We start from the raw sequence: 13,668 nt of genomic DNA on the forward strand, positions 1-13,668 counted from the left end.
AGTCAAAAAATTGTCTAAAAAAATCCTTCTCTCATTATTCTGGCATTTAGCAAATAGAAATAATTTTGGTAATCCTAACGGACCTAAAACAGGAAAAGTGATTGTCTGATTTCATGTCAGACAGTGAGAAGAAAAAGCATATGTGTCTTTTTATATAGTGTATGTAAACTTCTGGTTTCAACTGCATATTTAAACATAACATTTCAGAAAACTTGTAATACAAACATTAATTGTCTTAACCCTCTATGGTACAGTGTTGCCCTCAGGCAACATATCAATTTTTGCATGTTTTTGAGTGATGCGATACTTTAAAAAAAGGGGGAAGCGTATAGGGAACCAATAGCAAAGCTTTACTTTGTCACATGACAAATTGCTCAAAACGTAATTTCCTGGCCCTTTTCCATCTGGAAAAAATATATTCCTACTGATAGGTGAGTTAAACCTTCATTTTTGATAGTTTCATACACTTAGACTGTTAAAGACAATCATGGTTCAATGGTACAATGTTTCAGACAGGAAACCGGTTAAAAAAGTTCCTTTTATAATGTTTTTAAATTCAAAATGTTATGTTTTGTACCCTGTTGAAGCTACTGAATCTTTTACACATGTTTATAAGGTCAATTATCTTAATATTACTTGTGTTACCATGTTGCCTAGGGGCAACAAACCCCAAAAACTTCCAAAAGAAAAAAAGAATTATACAATTTCTTCAGATTATGTTTATTTAGTCTATTTTAAGACAAAAAAAACTAACTTTTTCGGTAACACTTTACAATAACCATCATTTAAAGATGGTAAATAGACAGTTTATTAAAGCTTAATCATTATTTATAAACTGTATATAGGCCATTTATAATAGTAAATAGATAATTTATTAATTTTGAACTATCATTTATAAATGGCAAATATAGCATATTAATGTAAGTTTATAGTTACTTTACCATTAACAAACAATTCAATTATAATTAATAGTTTATTGATAGTTTTAGTTGCACTCATTTTAACATTTTTAACACCAAATTAAGTATGTTAATGATTTTTAAATGAGTCATATACCTTTAAAAAGTTGGTTGTATAGCACTTTGTAAATGGTTAATAATTGGTCTATAAACCATCTATAAACATCACTTAGTTGGTTATTGTAAAGTGTTACCACTTTTTCCTAACTGGCATCATAATGCGTGCCATAGAGGGTTAATGAAAGAGAGACTTTTCATGGTGAGCTGCTCTCTGTTGGCGGCAAAATGATGAAAATGATCAGATGCTTCCTCGCCGGGTCATTCCTTGTGTTTAGCCGTGCCTCAGGAATGTGCTGGCCGAACAGTAGGGATTTATCCATGGTGTCAGCCCCGATCTGGCCTGTTGACTCGCAGTCCACTGGACTGCAACAGACCTCTGCACACTGGTCCTCAAGAGCCGGGGCTGATGGGAGAGCACTGTCATCTGGGGGGTCATAGTGCACTATGACAGCTCGTAAGAGATGATACATACAAAAGTTGTATACAAAATACATCTGATATTTTGAGGAAATGTAGATTTAGCTTTTTTTCTATTACTGTATCATTTAGTAAACAAGCAGAATCCATTCCATGAACACTTAAATGTACATACACTACTGGTCAAAAGTTTTAGAACACACCAACTTTTCCAGAATTTAATTGAAAATGATGCAGTTTAATGTCTCAGTGTACTCTGAAATTAATGCACATTTGCAACATTTAAAATTCTTTGTTGAGCATGATAGTGTTTTGAAAGTAAAAAAAAAGATTCAAAATCACATTTTATGTTGGACTAAAGGACCAAAAAAAGACACAAAATGACTAAAAAAAGACACAAAATGACAAAAAAAAGACACAAAACGACTAAAAAAAGACACAAAATGACCAAAAAAGACACAAAATGACACAAAATGACTAAAAAGACACAAAATGACTAAAAAAAGACACAAAATGACCAAAAAAAGACACAAAATTACTAAAAAAAGACACAAAATTACTAAAAAAGACACAAAATGACAAAAAAAAGACACAAAATGACTAAAAAAAGACACAAAATGACTAAAAAAAGACACAAAATGACCAAAAAAAGACACAAAATGACTTACAAAGACATGAAAAGAATTCAAAAATGGACAAAATAGCCCAAGACTCCATAGAGTTAAGTTGTTAACCCATTTCTTGTTCCCTGAAAAAGGCCTACTTGTATAATTCTGAAATGTACATTATTTTTCAGTTTTGGTTAAGCTTACCTTTTTTTATTTACCTCTGGCAGTTCACCACTTACCTTTGGACCCTTTCAAGCTGTTCATTTGACTTGAACTGCTTGAATTTCAATAAAAAACTGGAAAAATTGGGGTGTTCTAAAACTTAAGTAAATTGAACATGCTTTGACTTTCAAGAATTCAGGGCAGGTTCAGCAATGGTACTTATATATATATATATATATATATATATATATATATATATATATATATATATATATATGTCTATAGTTATATATCTATATATATATATCTGTCTATAGTTTTTTTCCCCCATATATATCTTTATTGGGTTGTCAGGACATAATACATATTCAATCAGAAAAGGTACAATTCACCCATTTTTACCCCTTTTAGAACAACCCCCCGCCTCCCGAACCAGAGAGTCACATTCACATAAAATAAGCAAAAAACAATAAATAGTAATGATAATGAGAAAATACAACTCTCTCCCCCTCAAAGAAAAACAGGAGGGGCGAACAGTAGCCAAATAAACAATAATAAAAAATGAAAAATAAAATTAAAATATACACTACTGGTCAAAAGTTTTAGAACACCCCAATTTTTCCAGTTTTTTATTGAAATTCAAGCAGTTCAAGTCAAATGAACAGCTTGAAAGGGTACAAAGGTAAGTGGTGAACTGCCAGAGGTAAATAAAAAAAGGTAAGCTTAACCAAAACTGGAAAATAATGTACATTTCAGAATTATACAAGTAGGCCTTTTTCAGGGAACAAGAAGTGGGTTAACAACTTAACTCTATGGAGTCTTGGGCTATTTTGTCCATTTTTGAATTCTTTTCATGTCTTTGTAAGTCATTTTGTGTCTTTTTTTAGTCATTTTGTGTCTTTTTTTAGTCATTTTGTGTCTTTTGGTGGGTTTTTTAGTCATTTTGTGTCTTTTTTAGTCATTTTGTGTCTTTTGGTGTTTTTTTTGTCATTTTGTGTCTTTTTTCAGTCATGTTGTGTCTTTTGGTGGGTTTTTTAGTCATTTTGTGTCTTTTTAGTCATTTTGTGTCTTTTTGTGTCTTATTTGGTCAATTTGTCTTTTTTTTAGTCATTTTGTGTCTTTTTTTAGTAATTTTGTGGGGTTTTTTTAATATTTTTTTTTTACATAAAATGTGATTTTGAATATTTTTTTTACTTTCAAAACACTATCATGCTCAATAAAGAATTTTAAATGTTGCAAATGTGCATTGATTTCAGAGTACACTGAGACATTAAACTGCATCATTTTCAATTCAATTCTGGAAAACTTGGTGTGTTCTAAAACTTTTGACCAGTAGTGTACATATCTATCGTTTTTCACAACAAACAGATCAAACTGTATTGTTACTACACTCAGAAGTGATCCTTCTATTTATTTAACATTAAGCAGCGTGATGTTTCCACCATGTTAACCTTTTAATCTGGTTATATAATCCTGACAACACAATGGGGATTTAATTAGTGCAAATTAGCTTCACTGTATCTGCACCCAGAGTATGTGAGGGTAGGTGGGCTGGAGGTATTTTCTCTTTCCAGTGAGTTGAGGAGGGAATGCAAACAGGGATGACTGAGGAGGAGACACCACCCACCTCCTCCACCTCCTCCCCCTCCCAGCTCACATGACTGCGATTAGAGCAGAGGAGGAGTGTAGTGGGAGAGATAGTGAGCACCATGAATTACATTTTTCTGATTTCAGCGCACAGATCACATCCAAGAACTCAACCTTTCTGTCTTTGCCTGCTGGCTGAGAGTCGTCCACTTTCTGGGGTAATTAAACTTTAGACTGAAAAGATAAAAAAGTAGGTCATTTTCACAAGTTTTGCTTGTTCAAATAGTTCATTGTGTGTAGTGTGGAAACTTTTTATATTTAACTGAAGTAATCAAATCACTGGAGTGGAGTAAAAACGTATAAAAATTTGCATCTGATGTGATAAACTAGATGCATGAAGTTCAGAAAATAAGAAAAGTAAAAGTACAGTTATCTCAAAACTGAACAGGAATGAATGACAATCCAATCAGGCTCGGTCATGTTCTGGCACGCTAGAGCAGTGGTTCTCAACCTTGGGGTCGGGACCCCAATTGGGGTCTCGAGATGATTTCTGGGGGTCGCCAAATCATTTTGGAAGTCAGCTCTGTCTCCACTGTGTTAAAGTGTTCATGTGTTAATGTGTTTTAGTCTTTTTGGTCACTAAATGTCTTTTTTTGGTAATTTTGTGTCTTTTTTGGTCATTTTGTGTCTTTTTTTTTTGTCATTTTGTGTCTTTTTTAGGTAATTTTGTTTCTTTTTTGGGTCATTTTGTGTCTTTTTTTAGTCATTTTGTGGGTTTTTTGAGTCATTTTGTGTCTTTTTTTTAGTCATTTTGTGGGTTTTTTGGTCATTTTGTATCTTTTTTAGTCATTTTGTGTCTTTTTTTGGTCATTTTGTTTCTTTTTTGGGTCATTTTGGGTCTTTTTTGATCATTTTGTGGTCAATTTGTGTCTTTTTTGGTCATTTTGTGTCTATTTTGTGTCTTTTTTTAGTCATTTTGTGGGTTTTTTGGGTCATTTTGTGTTTTTTTTTTAGTCATTTTGTGGGTTTTTTGGTCATTTTGTGTCTTTTTTAGTCAGTTTGTGTCTTTTTTTGGTCATTTTGTTTCTTTTTTGGGTCATTTTGTGTCTTTTTTGATCATTTTGTGGTCAATTTGTGTCTTTTTTGGTCATTTTGTTTCCTTTTTTTGGTCATTTTGTTTCTTTTTTGGGTGATCTGAACTGTGATTCCATGGCTATTCCACGGATTTTGAGTTGAGCGAATCCGTGGCTATTTCACGGATTCCTGTGAGACCAGGTTCCAACAAAAAATAGAAGATTTAACGTGTTTGTTACGCGGGTGTCTCCATGGTTAATATAAAAGATGCAACAAATGTTAGTGTTTGTTTGAATGTATGAAGTATTCTAGTGTGTCCTTTATACTCCCAGTTGCAGGTATGACGTTGCTACACTGGTGCATGCTGGGAGGGAGCGTCCTGCTGCTGGTGTGTGAGGTCACCATCAGTCAGCTCTGCAAGTCCCTCATCACCTTAGTGGACGGTTTCTACACGCTCTTCATCCTCTTCCGCATAGCCTTTCCTCCCACTCAGACAGCAAACACAACAAAACCTCACCAACCTCCACCACTCTCCTCTTTGGACTCCTCTGCACCTCCTCCACCTGCAGCACCTCCCTCCACCCGGCCTGCAGACTCCTCCATTAAACCTCCACCTGGGACTGTGACTCACTGCGGTGTGTCCTACTCCAGCAGCAGGATTCAGCCTGTGGCTGCTTTCATCTCCGCTCTCCTCCTGACCTCTCTGTGTCTCTCTTACTTCCTGGAAATCATCAGTTGTTCCCTGGAGCCTCAGCCGGTGCAGCGCCCCCTGCTGCTGGTGGCTGTAGGAGCTGTCAGTCTGCTCCATAAGGTCCTGGTGGTCTGGCTGAACTGGGACCAGCTGCAGGCTCAGAAGCCCGGGGCCGGCACGCATTCAGAGACTGAATCCCACCTTGAAGTCAACCACAAAGGTAACATCACCTTCAAATTATGTGTTCACTCTGAGAGATCATGCACTCAAAAAAAAAAAATTAAGCCAAAAACGTGGACTTTATGTAATTTAATTACATGTAAATTTTCCATGTAATTTTGTTACATAAGTTGAATGTAAAAGGTAAAATTAAATGCAATGTTTTTCTTTCATTTAAAAGTAATATAGATAAATTAAACAACGTTAATGCAAATTTCTACATAAACCGAATGTGTAAATTTACTTAAAGTTTATGTATACTTTTACATAAAGTACATAAAGAACAAATTGGCCTTTTTTCAGGTAACAAGAAGTGGATTAGCAACTTAACTCTATGGAGTCTTGGGCTATTTTGTCCATTTTTTAATTCTTTTCATGTCTTTGTAAGTCATTTTGTCTTTTTGTGTCTTTTTTTGGTAATTTTGTGTCTTTTTTTAGTCCTTTAGTCCAACATAAAATGTGATTTTGAATCTTTTTTTAACTTTCAAAACACTATCATGCTCAATAAAGAATTTTAAATGTTGCAAATGTGCATTAATTCCAGAGTACACTGAGACATTAAACTGCATCATTTTCAATTAAATTCTGGAAAAGTTGGTGTGTTCTAAAACTTTTGACCAGTAGTGTATGTGCCAAGTGTATATTCAGCTGTAAGGAACATCCAGCAGCATCCATGTTTGTTTTTCATTTGTGTGTTCAACTCCCCCAGTCTTGGCTTTAGGGCCGGTCCTGGAGGACGGTACTCTAGTCCAATCTGCTGTGGAGGACTCGCCCCACAACGGGACACTTGTCCTCTGTAACCCAGGGACCTCCAGCATCCCTGGGACCTCCAGCATCCCTGACACTGGAGCTTCACAACAGGCAGAAGTCCACCTGCATGTAGCAGGTGGAGCAGCCGACGGTGCTGCAGATTTAAAGGTTTGCAAATATCGTTCAGAAGACATTTCCAAAGACAACGTCTACATGGGACATCTTGGTAAGAGACACACTTTCTCATCTTTCCATATGGACTTTATTACTGTGCAATGTGCAATAATTTGTGCAATAAATTGTCCTTCAATGTGCAATATATTTATGAGAACCTGGTCTCACAGGAATCCGTGAAATAGCCACGGATTTGCTTAACTCAAAATCCGTGGAATAGCCACGGAATCACTCAAATTTCCGTGAAACTGACACGGATTTCGCTACAATGCAAGTTAATATGTTTTCCTATTGGTTTGTTCCAAGTCACGTGACTTTTAAGGTCTCTCATTTTTAGTGAAAAAATCTATATTTTGACTTAGTTTCTGCATAAAAATGGATTTTGATCACATTTCTGGTGAGAAATATATGTTTTATTTTCTAAATATTCACTCAGTGAATGTACATAATCACTTTGTATGTTGGAATAGCCACGGGATATGACTGTCATTAACTTGCATTGTAGCGAAATCCGTGTCAGTTTCACGGAAATTTGAGTGATTCCGTGGCTATTTCACGGATTCCTGTGAGACCATGTTGATTTATGAACACTAAATAGCATCATGGCAAATTGAATTGAAGACTGTGCACCTTACCTCCCTTTCTTCATGTTTTTTTAAATTCACATGATAATCATGGGTTATTAAGGAAAATGTGTTGTTTTTTTTCCTGTCTCTTTATTTGTTTATCTCCACAGGAACAGATTTACTGTAGCTCTGATCAAACAACTCTTAAAACAATCATGTTTTTTTTCCCATCAGACAGTCAAAATGCATCTAAAACCTCCCCTGTCTGCAAATCATCACATCACATTGAGAATACTGTACCAAACAGCCAGTGTCCAATCAGATTCCTGTCCTTCGTCCACATCACTCAGGGCCTCTGTACGTCCCTCCTGGCTCTGATCAACAGCCTTGTGATGCTGCTGATCAGCCCACAATCACCTCAAAGCTCTGAAACCTGTTGGCTTCTGCTCTACCTGGATCCTGGCCTTTCCCTGCTGGCTGTCATGATGCTGATTGCCACAGCAGCGCCACAGGTCAGGCTCTGTTTTTAGGCCATGCCATTTAGTTTAAACACCACTTTTAAGCACTTGGGTGAAGTTACAAATGTCACATTCAACTCACTGATTTCAAGAAAGTTCAAGAAGTTCAAGGGTTATCTTTATTGTCCCACAAGGGAGCTTTGTTTGAAAAACTGCCCAAAATTTTGCATTGAAATGAATGGGACGGCCGACAAAAAATGAGCGAAGAAGAATAATAATTGGAGATCTTTAAACGTCTACTTCTCCGGCATAATTTCACCTAGAGACTCCATTTAAACTTTAAACAGTAGACACAAGTCTTGTGTATCGGTGTATTAATCTATGTTTCGATCGGTCATATAGTTTTTTATCAATCCCTGTTCAATGACCATGATCATTTTTGGAGAAATTCTGAGATTATAATGGGTGTGTATTGCACGGAATGTTCCTGTCACAGTGTGTGACATCATCACCAGAGTGTAGAGGGAGAGAAGAAATTGTCAAAAAATAAATTTGCGCTCCAGGCCGCGAATACCACTCTACAGAGATAATTTATACATAGAAACGTAGGAAAATTAGTCTTCTCACTCACAATCCTCTGGTAAAGCTGTCAGAGTTATAGTTTGGGCGTAGGACGCACAGATGATCCACCAAAACCACCAACAGCCTCATTGGCTCCCATATTAAAAACGCAGGAAGATTTCGGAAAAAGGGAGATGTAACAGTTTTTTAGATCGCTCTAACAAAGCTATTTTTTCATTTTTCTTAAAAAAAAAACATATGTAGACGTTCAGGAAGAACTCATGACGCTCAAAGTGAAGTCGGATCAATGATAGGTATTATGGTTTTGCCAAAAGTGCTTTCTGTTCGAGGACAGAAATTCCAGTCTGTCTACCACTGCTGTCACTGAGCCGGAACAGGTGTCAGTTAATTCTGTTGATTGCTTTGATCTGATTGCCTTTGATCTTTGATGTGATTACAGTTACAGATACACACACACACACACGCGTAAGCGCGCACACACTCCTCACACATGCATACATATGCTTCAAACCCACACACAGGTAACTTTATGCGATTTTCACTACACACACACACACACACACACACACACACACACACATTTTGAGGTTAAAGGGCATAGTTTGACATTTCTGAAGAATCTCATCATAGTGTACACATACCGGCAGTAGCCCCCGTGGCCCTTTCAGAATTTCCCCAGAGGAAATTTTCCAGTTATAATAACAACTGTTGTTTTACCCGTACATCTCTCCAGGTGCTAAGGTATGGACTGCTGCTGCTACAGGCCACACCTCCACATATTTGTGTGTCTGATCTTGGACGGAGGATTACGAGTGTGCCTGGGGTTCAGGCTGTGCACCACCTCCACATCTGGGAGTTAACTGAATCCTTCATGGCAGCCTCTGTCCATGTTCACTGCCATGCTGGGTTTCCTGTGCACAGGTGAAGTGAACAAATGTTTTTACCTGCTGGTTGTAACCAAGGTTATTATAGTTAACGAAAACTAACAAAATAACGAAAACTAAAATTGAAAAAACATTTTTGTTAACTGAAATAAAAAGTTTAAAAAAAAAACGATAACTAACTGAAACTGTATTGTGTGGTTACAAAACTAACTAAAACTAACTAAAATTATAGTGAAAATGTCCTTAGTTTTTGTCTTTGTCAACTTTTTTCATACATAATTCAGTGTTTCTATTTCAACATGCAGGAACACATGGTGAATATGTTTACTGAGACTGGGATGTCTACACTCCAACCAAAATACAAAACACCCCGAACTGTAAGAGTTAATAACCTTATTGGGGCTGAGATGATAAACCAAAGGAAATGAAGGCACATATCTATTACAAAAAAACTAAAACTAACACTAAAACTAATAAAAACTAAACTAAAACTAGCAAACTCACTCTGAAAACTAACTAAAACTAACTGAATTTGAAAACAAAAATTCACAACGAAATTAAAACTAAAACTAATGAAAAATCCAAAACTATTATAACCTTGGTTGTAACTATTTATACCAGGGCCACTGAGAAATTGTCCTGCTGATTGGTTTAAAGGTATGGATTACTTTTTTGTAACCAAAAAGTAAAACTGAACACCTTAAATATGTGTTTGTCATTCTAAACTAATGTGCCTGTATCAAACTGTAGGTAAAGACAGCACTCTGAGGCGTAAAATAACATTATAATAACAATAACAAGATAACATTTTTTTTTCAATTGGTCCAGTATTGAGCATTACATCCAGAATCTGCAAAAATAGCTACAGTGTAATCACTCAAGGCAAATAATATATTTATAAGATATTGTATAATCAGTCATGAATGAGTTGATATTTTGCTCCCTCTACTGGCTTACTGAGCGATTCATTTTGCCGTTATGCTGCCGTGCTTTTATGCGTACTGACAACAGGACAACACCGCCACTTACGCTAATATCTATAAAAAGATAAACAATAGCTACTCAATAAAATTGAGGCAACAGATTGCACGCAATATTATTAATTAAATCTAACTACGTTACAAGTTCAGTTAATAACAACTTAACAGGAAGTGCCTGTCATTTAAAAACTGACTAATTTTATTGTGTTGGATTCATTCAAAATTCTCTTGATTTAGAATTACATACACATAAAGATTATATTTAATGTGATCAAAATAAGTAGATTCTATCTCAAACATTTTTATATTAAAGTTACTTAAACAACTGCCTCAAAATCAAGGACGCATTTATATTTAATACATTTTATCAAATATATTAAGTAAAATTAAATGACTACAGTCAGTTTTGTGACTCAGTCACTTAGTGAGAAAAACAGAGGGACACGAGGTCCAAGTTGAAAAATAAAGATGTTCCCCTGAAAGCTCATGAAGGTTTGGTTATTTGGAGTAAGTATTGGTATAAAAAAAATGACAATGGCTTTTATGGGCTTTTAATGGTGGTTTATATAGTTTGATTGAGTTTTATTTCATGCTTGGGGTGAGACAAAACCATCCCTTACTGCAGTAGTTCTCAACCTTTTTGAGTCGCGACCCCCAATTTAACATGCATTTTGTCTGTGACCCCCGCTCACTGAACACAATCTCACACGCACAGTTCAGATCATACAAACTCAGTTGATACGACGAATTTTGGACGAATAATGAAGCAGAGAACAACTAAAACATCTCCCTGTCTGTGCTACTTTGGGATTTGTCAGAAAAAAAAACAAAATTGCCCAAAAAATGACATAAAATTAAGCAAAAAAGGACTCAAATTGACCACAAAATGATCAAAAAGACACAAATTGACCAAAAAGGACACAAAATGGCCCAAAAAAGAAACAAAATGACCAAAAAAAGACACAAAATTACTAAAAAAAGACAAATTGACCAAAAAGGAAACACAATTACCAAAAAAGACACAAAATGATCCAAAAAAGACTCAAATTGACAAAAAAAGACACAAAATGATCCAAAAAAGACTCAAATTGACCACAAAATGACCAAAAATGACCACAAAAAGACACAAATTGACCAAAAAAGACACAAAATGACCAAAAAAGACACAAAATTACTAAAAAAAGACAAATTGACCAAAACGGAAACAAAAAGACCAAAAAAGACACAAATTGACCACAAAAAGATTAAAAAAAACAATACAAAATGACCAAAAAAAGACACAAAATGACAAAAAAAGACACAAAATGACAAAAAAAAGACACAAAATGACAAAAAAAGACATTAAATGACCAAAAACACTAAAACACATGAACACTTTAACACAGTGGAGACAGAGCTGACTTCCAAAATGATTTGGCAACCCCCACAAATCATCTTGCGACCCCAATTGGGGTCCCGACCCCAAGGTTGAGAATAGCTGCCTTACTGTATCTATATCCTCTAATACTCTCTGTAAATCACCACAGGAGGTTGGAGCCAGTCCCAGCACACACTGGGGGACAGGTGTGGTCAAATAACCATACCCACATTCCTTTTTTCCAGATTCTAGGGGTTGTTATTGACTTGTTATCATAAATATTAATGCAGGATCATTTTCCACATGTCCAGGTGTGCTGACCTGATGCTGGGGGTCACCAGGGTGCTGCAGAGTGTCGGAGTGAGCTGCTGCACCGTTCAGCCAGAGTTTGCCTCTAGCTCTGGGTCCTCTGGAGGCAGTGGGGGGGGATCTCTCGCCTGCCGTCCACAGAGAGGACTCCTCCCCGCCTCCTCTTCTGACCTGCAGCCTCGCCTGTGGAAAGGCCTGCGCTAGGAATATGTGCTGTTCTCCCCTAGAGGAGGAGGACAGGAGCCTACTGGCACCAACAGCTGGAGAAAAAAAGGAGGAGCCCCAGACACTGGTCATTGAGAACACCTTTATCTGACTCAAAGGACTGCAGTGGAGGATATAGTTAGGCGGCTTAGCTAAATAAAGGGGACACGCTGGACAAAAGCACCAAATTTTTTCCACGTGCTCTCTATCACCATAGGTTTCAATTTTTGGTAGGAGCCACTTCATCAAGATGGCCGATCCGAGGTGGCACCCATATAAAGTCTATGAGAACCAATACATCTTCCAAGCCACTCAGAAGGTCAATCTTGGTGTCAAAATCTACATTTTCTGGGTCAAGGAATCATTTAAAGCTGTTGAGAATATCACTAGATGATTATTTGATCAAATGGAAATGTTCAATTTCACCCAGACCATCAAGTGAAATGTGACAATTAAGGGTTTTTTTTTTCTCGTGCCGCTTCCTATGTACCTGGAATTTCTGTTTTCCCTCCCATGCATATGTTGGAATAAAACAAATAATTATACTAAAATATGTCTCTTTTCCTTTTAAGATAATTTAAGGGGCTTCTCGGTTTCATACATTGTGTGAATATAGCCGTGTTTCCTTTAGGGGGAAGAGTGGCCACCGAGAAAGTCTCAGGCCACGCCCTCTTAAATGTCCGCTCACTCTGCGTGTCTCCATTACAAAAAGGCCCCCAGAGGGATTTAGAGACTCTGGAGGTGATGTTTGGTTTTCGATCGTCACGTAATCGTTTAGCGACAGTTTAGACCGTGATCACATATGCAATGGATTAAACACGGGAAACGCAACTGTGGCCGCCGTCGCTAACTGTGCACAACATCAGCTGCTGATCATAAACAAACCAGCATGGCTAATTATGCACAGTGTTTCCACTGATCATAAACATAACAATCGTGAATTAACCAGCAATGCTAACTGTGCACAGAGTGTCCGGTGCTTGTTGTAAACAAACAGAGATCGCTAAGTGAACACCTCCTGCAGCAGCAGCACATACACACTGTACTGCTACAGAGCTAACTGTTAGCCTGTTAGCACATACACACTGTACTGCTACAGAGCTAACTGTTAGCCTGTTAGCACATATACACTGTACTGCTACAGAGCTAACTGTTAGCCTATCAGCAATTTGCAGACTCGACGCTAACCGGTTAACATCCCCTCCGGCTCTGTGACTGTAGCTGGGAGAGACTGCTGCAGGAGGACAGTGCCGCTTGCTGGATTTGTCGCCAGTCACTTTTTTTGAAAAATAGTCGCTAAGGGGGTCTGAAAAGTCGCTAAATATAGCAACAAAGTTGCTGTTAGAGTTGGGTTTTTTTGCAGAACAGATGAGAGGAGAGTAAAATCCTTTTGACTATTTATTTAAGACAATAATGAAAGAGTAAAATGATGTACATCGACCTTCTCTGTTCAGAAATCACAGGCTGCAAAGCAGTTAGCTGTAACCACCTCCCAGAAAAGGATACCTAACTAACTTTTACACAGAGTTTTATAATATGAATGTGCGACTATCTTATTGGTCAAAACTGTTGGGGCCGCACCATGGTTTAGACTCGGCCCGCCCATTACGTTGGCACGCAGGCTATA

At 37.0% G+C, this 13,668-nt stretch overlaps 1 protein-coding gene across 1 annotated transcript; it reads left to right on the forward strand.

Moving 5' to 3' along the window:
• The first annotated feature begins 3,825 nt into the window (after positions 1-3,825).
• On the forward strand, positions 3,826-9,232 carry LOC131981018 (proton-coupled zinc antiporter SLC30A1-like). Its single transcript, XM_059345311.1, has 5 exons — positions 3,826-4,011; positions 5,200-5,778; positions 6,487-6,753; positions 7,502-7,779; positions 9,041-9,232. Exons 2-5 carry the CDS (start codon positions 5,208-5,210, stop codon positions 9,230-9,232), a joined length of 1,308 nt encoding a protein of 435 aa, XP_059201294.1. The 5' UTR covers positions 3,826-4,011; positions 5,200-5,207.
• Positions 9,233-13,668: the final 4,436 nt, after the last annotated feature.

The sequence above is a fragment of the Centropristis striata genome, chromosome 11, assembly GCF_030273125.1.
Source record: "Centropristis striata isolate RG_2023a ecotype Rhode Island chromosome 11, C.striata_1.0, whole genome shotgun sequence".
Classification (NCBI taxonomy): domain Eukaryota; kingdom Metazoa; phylum Chordata; class Actinopteri; order Perciformes; family Serranidae; genus Centropristis; species Centropristis striata.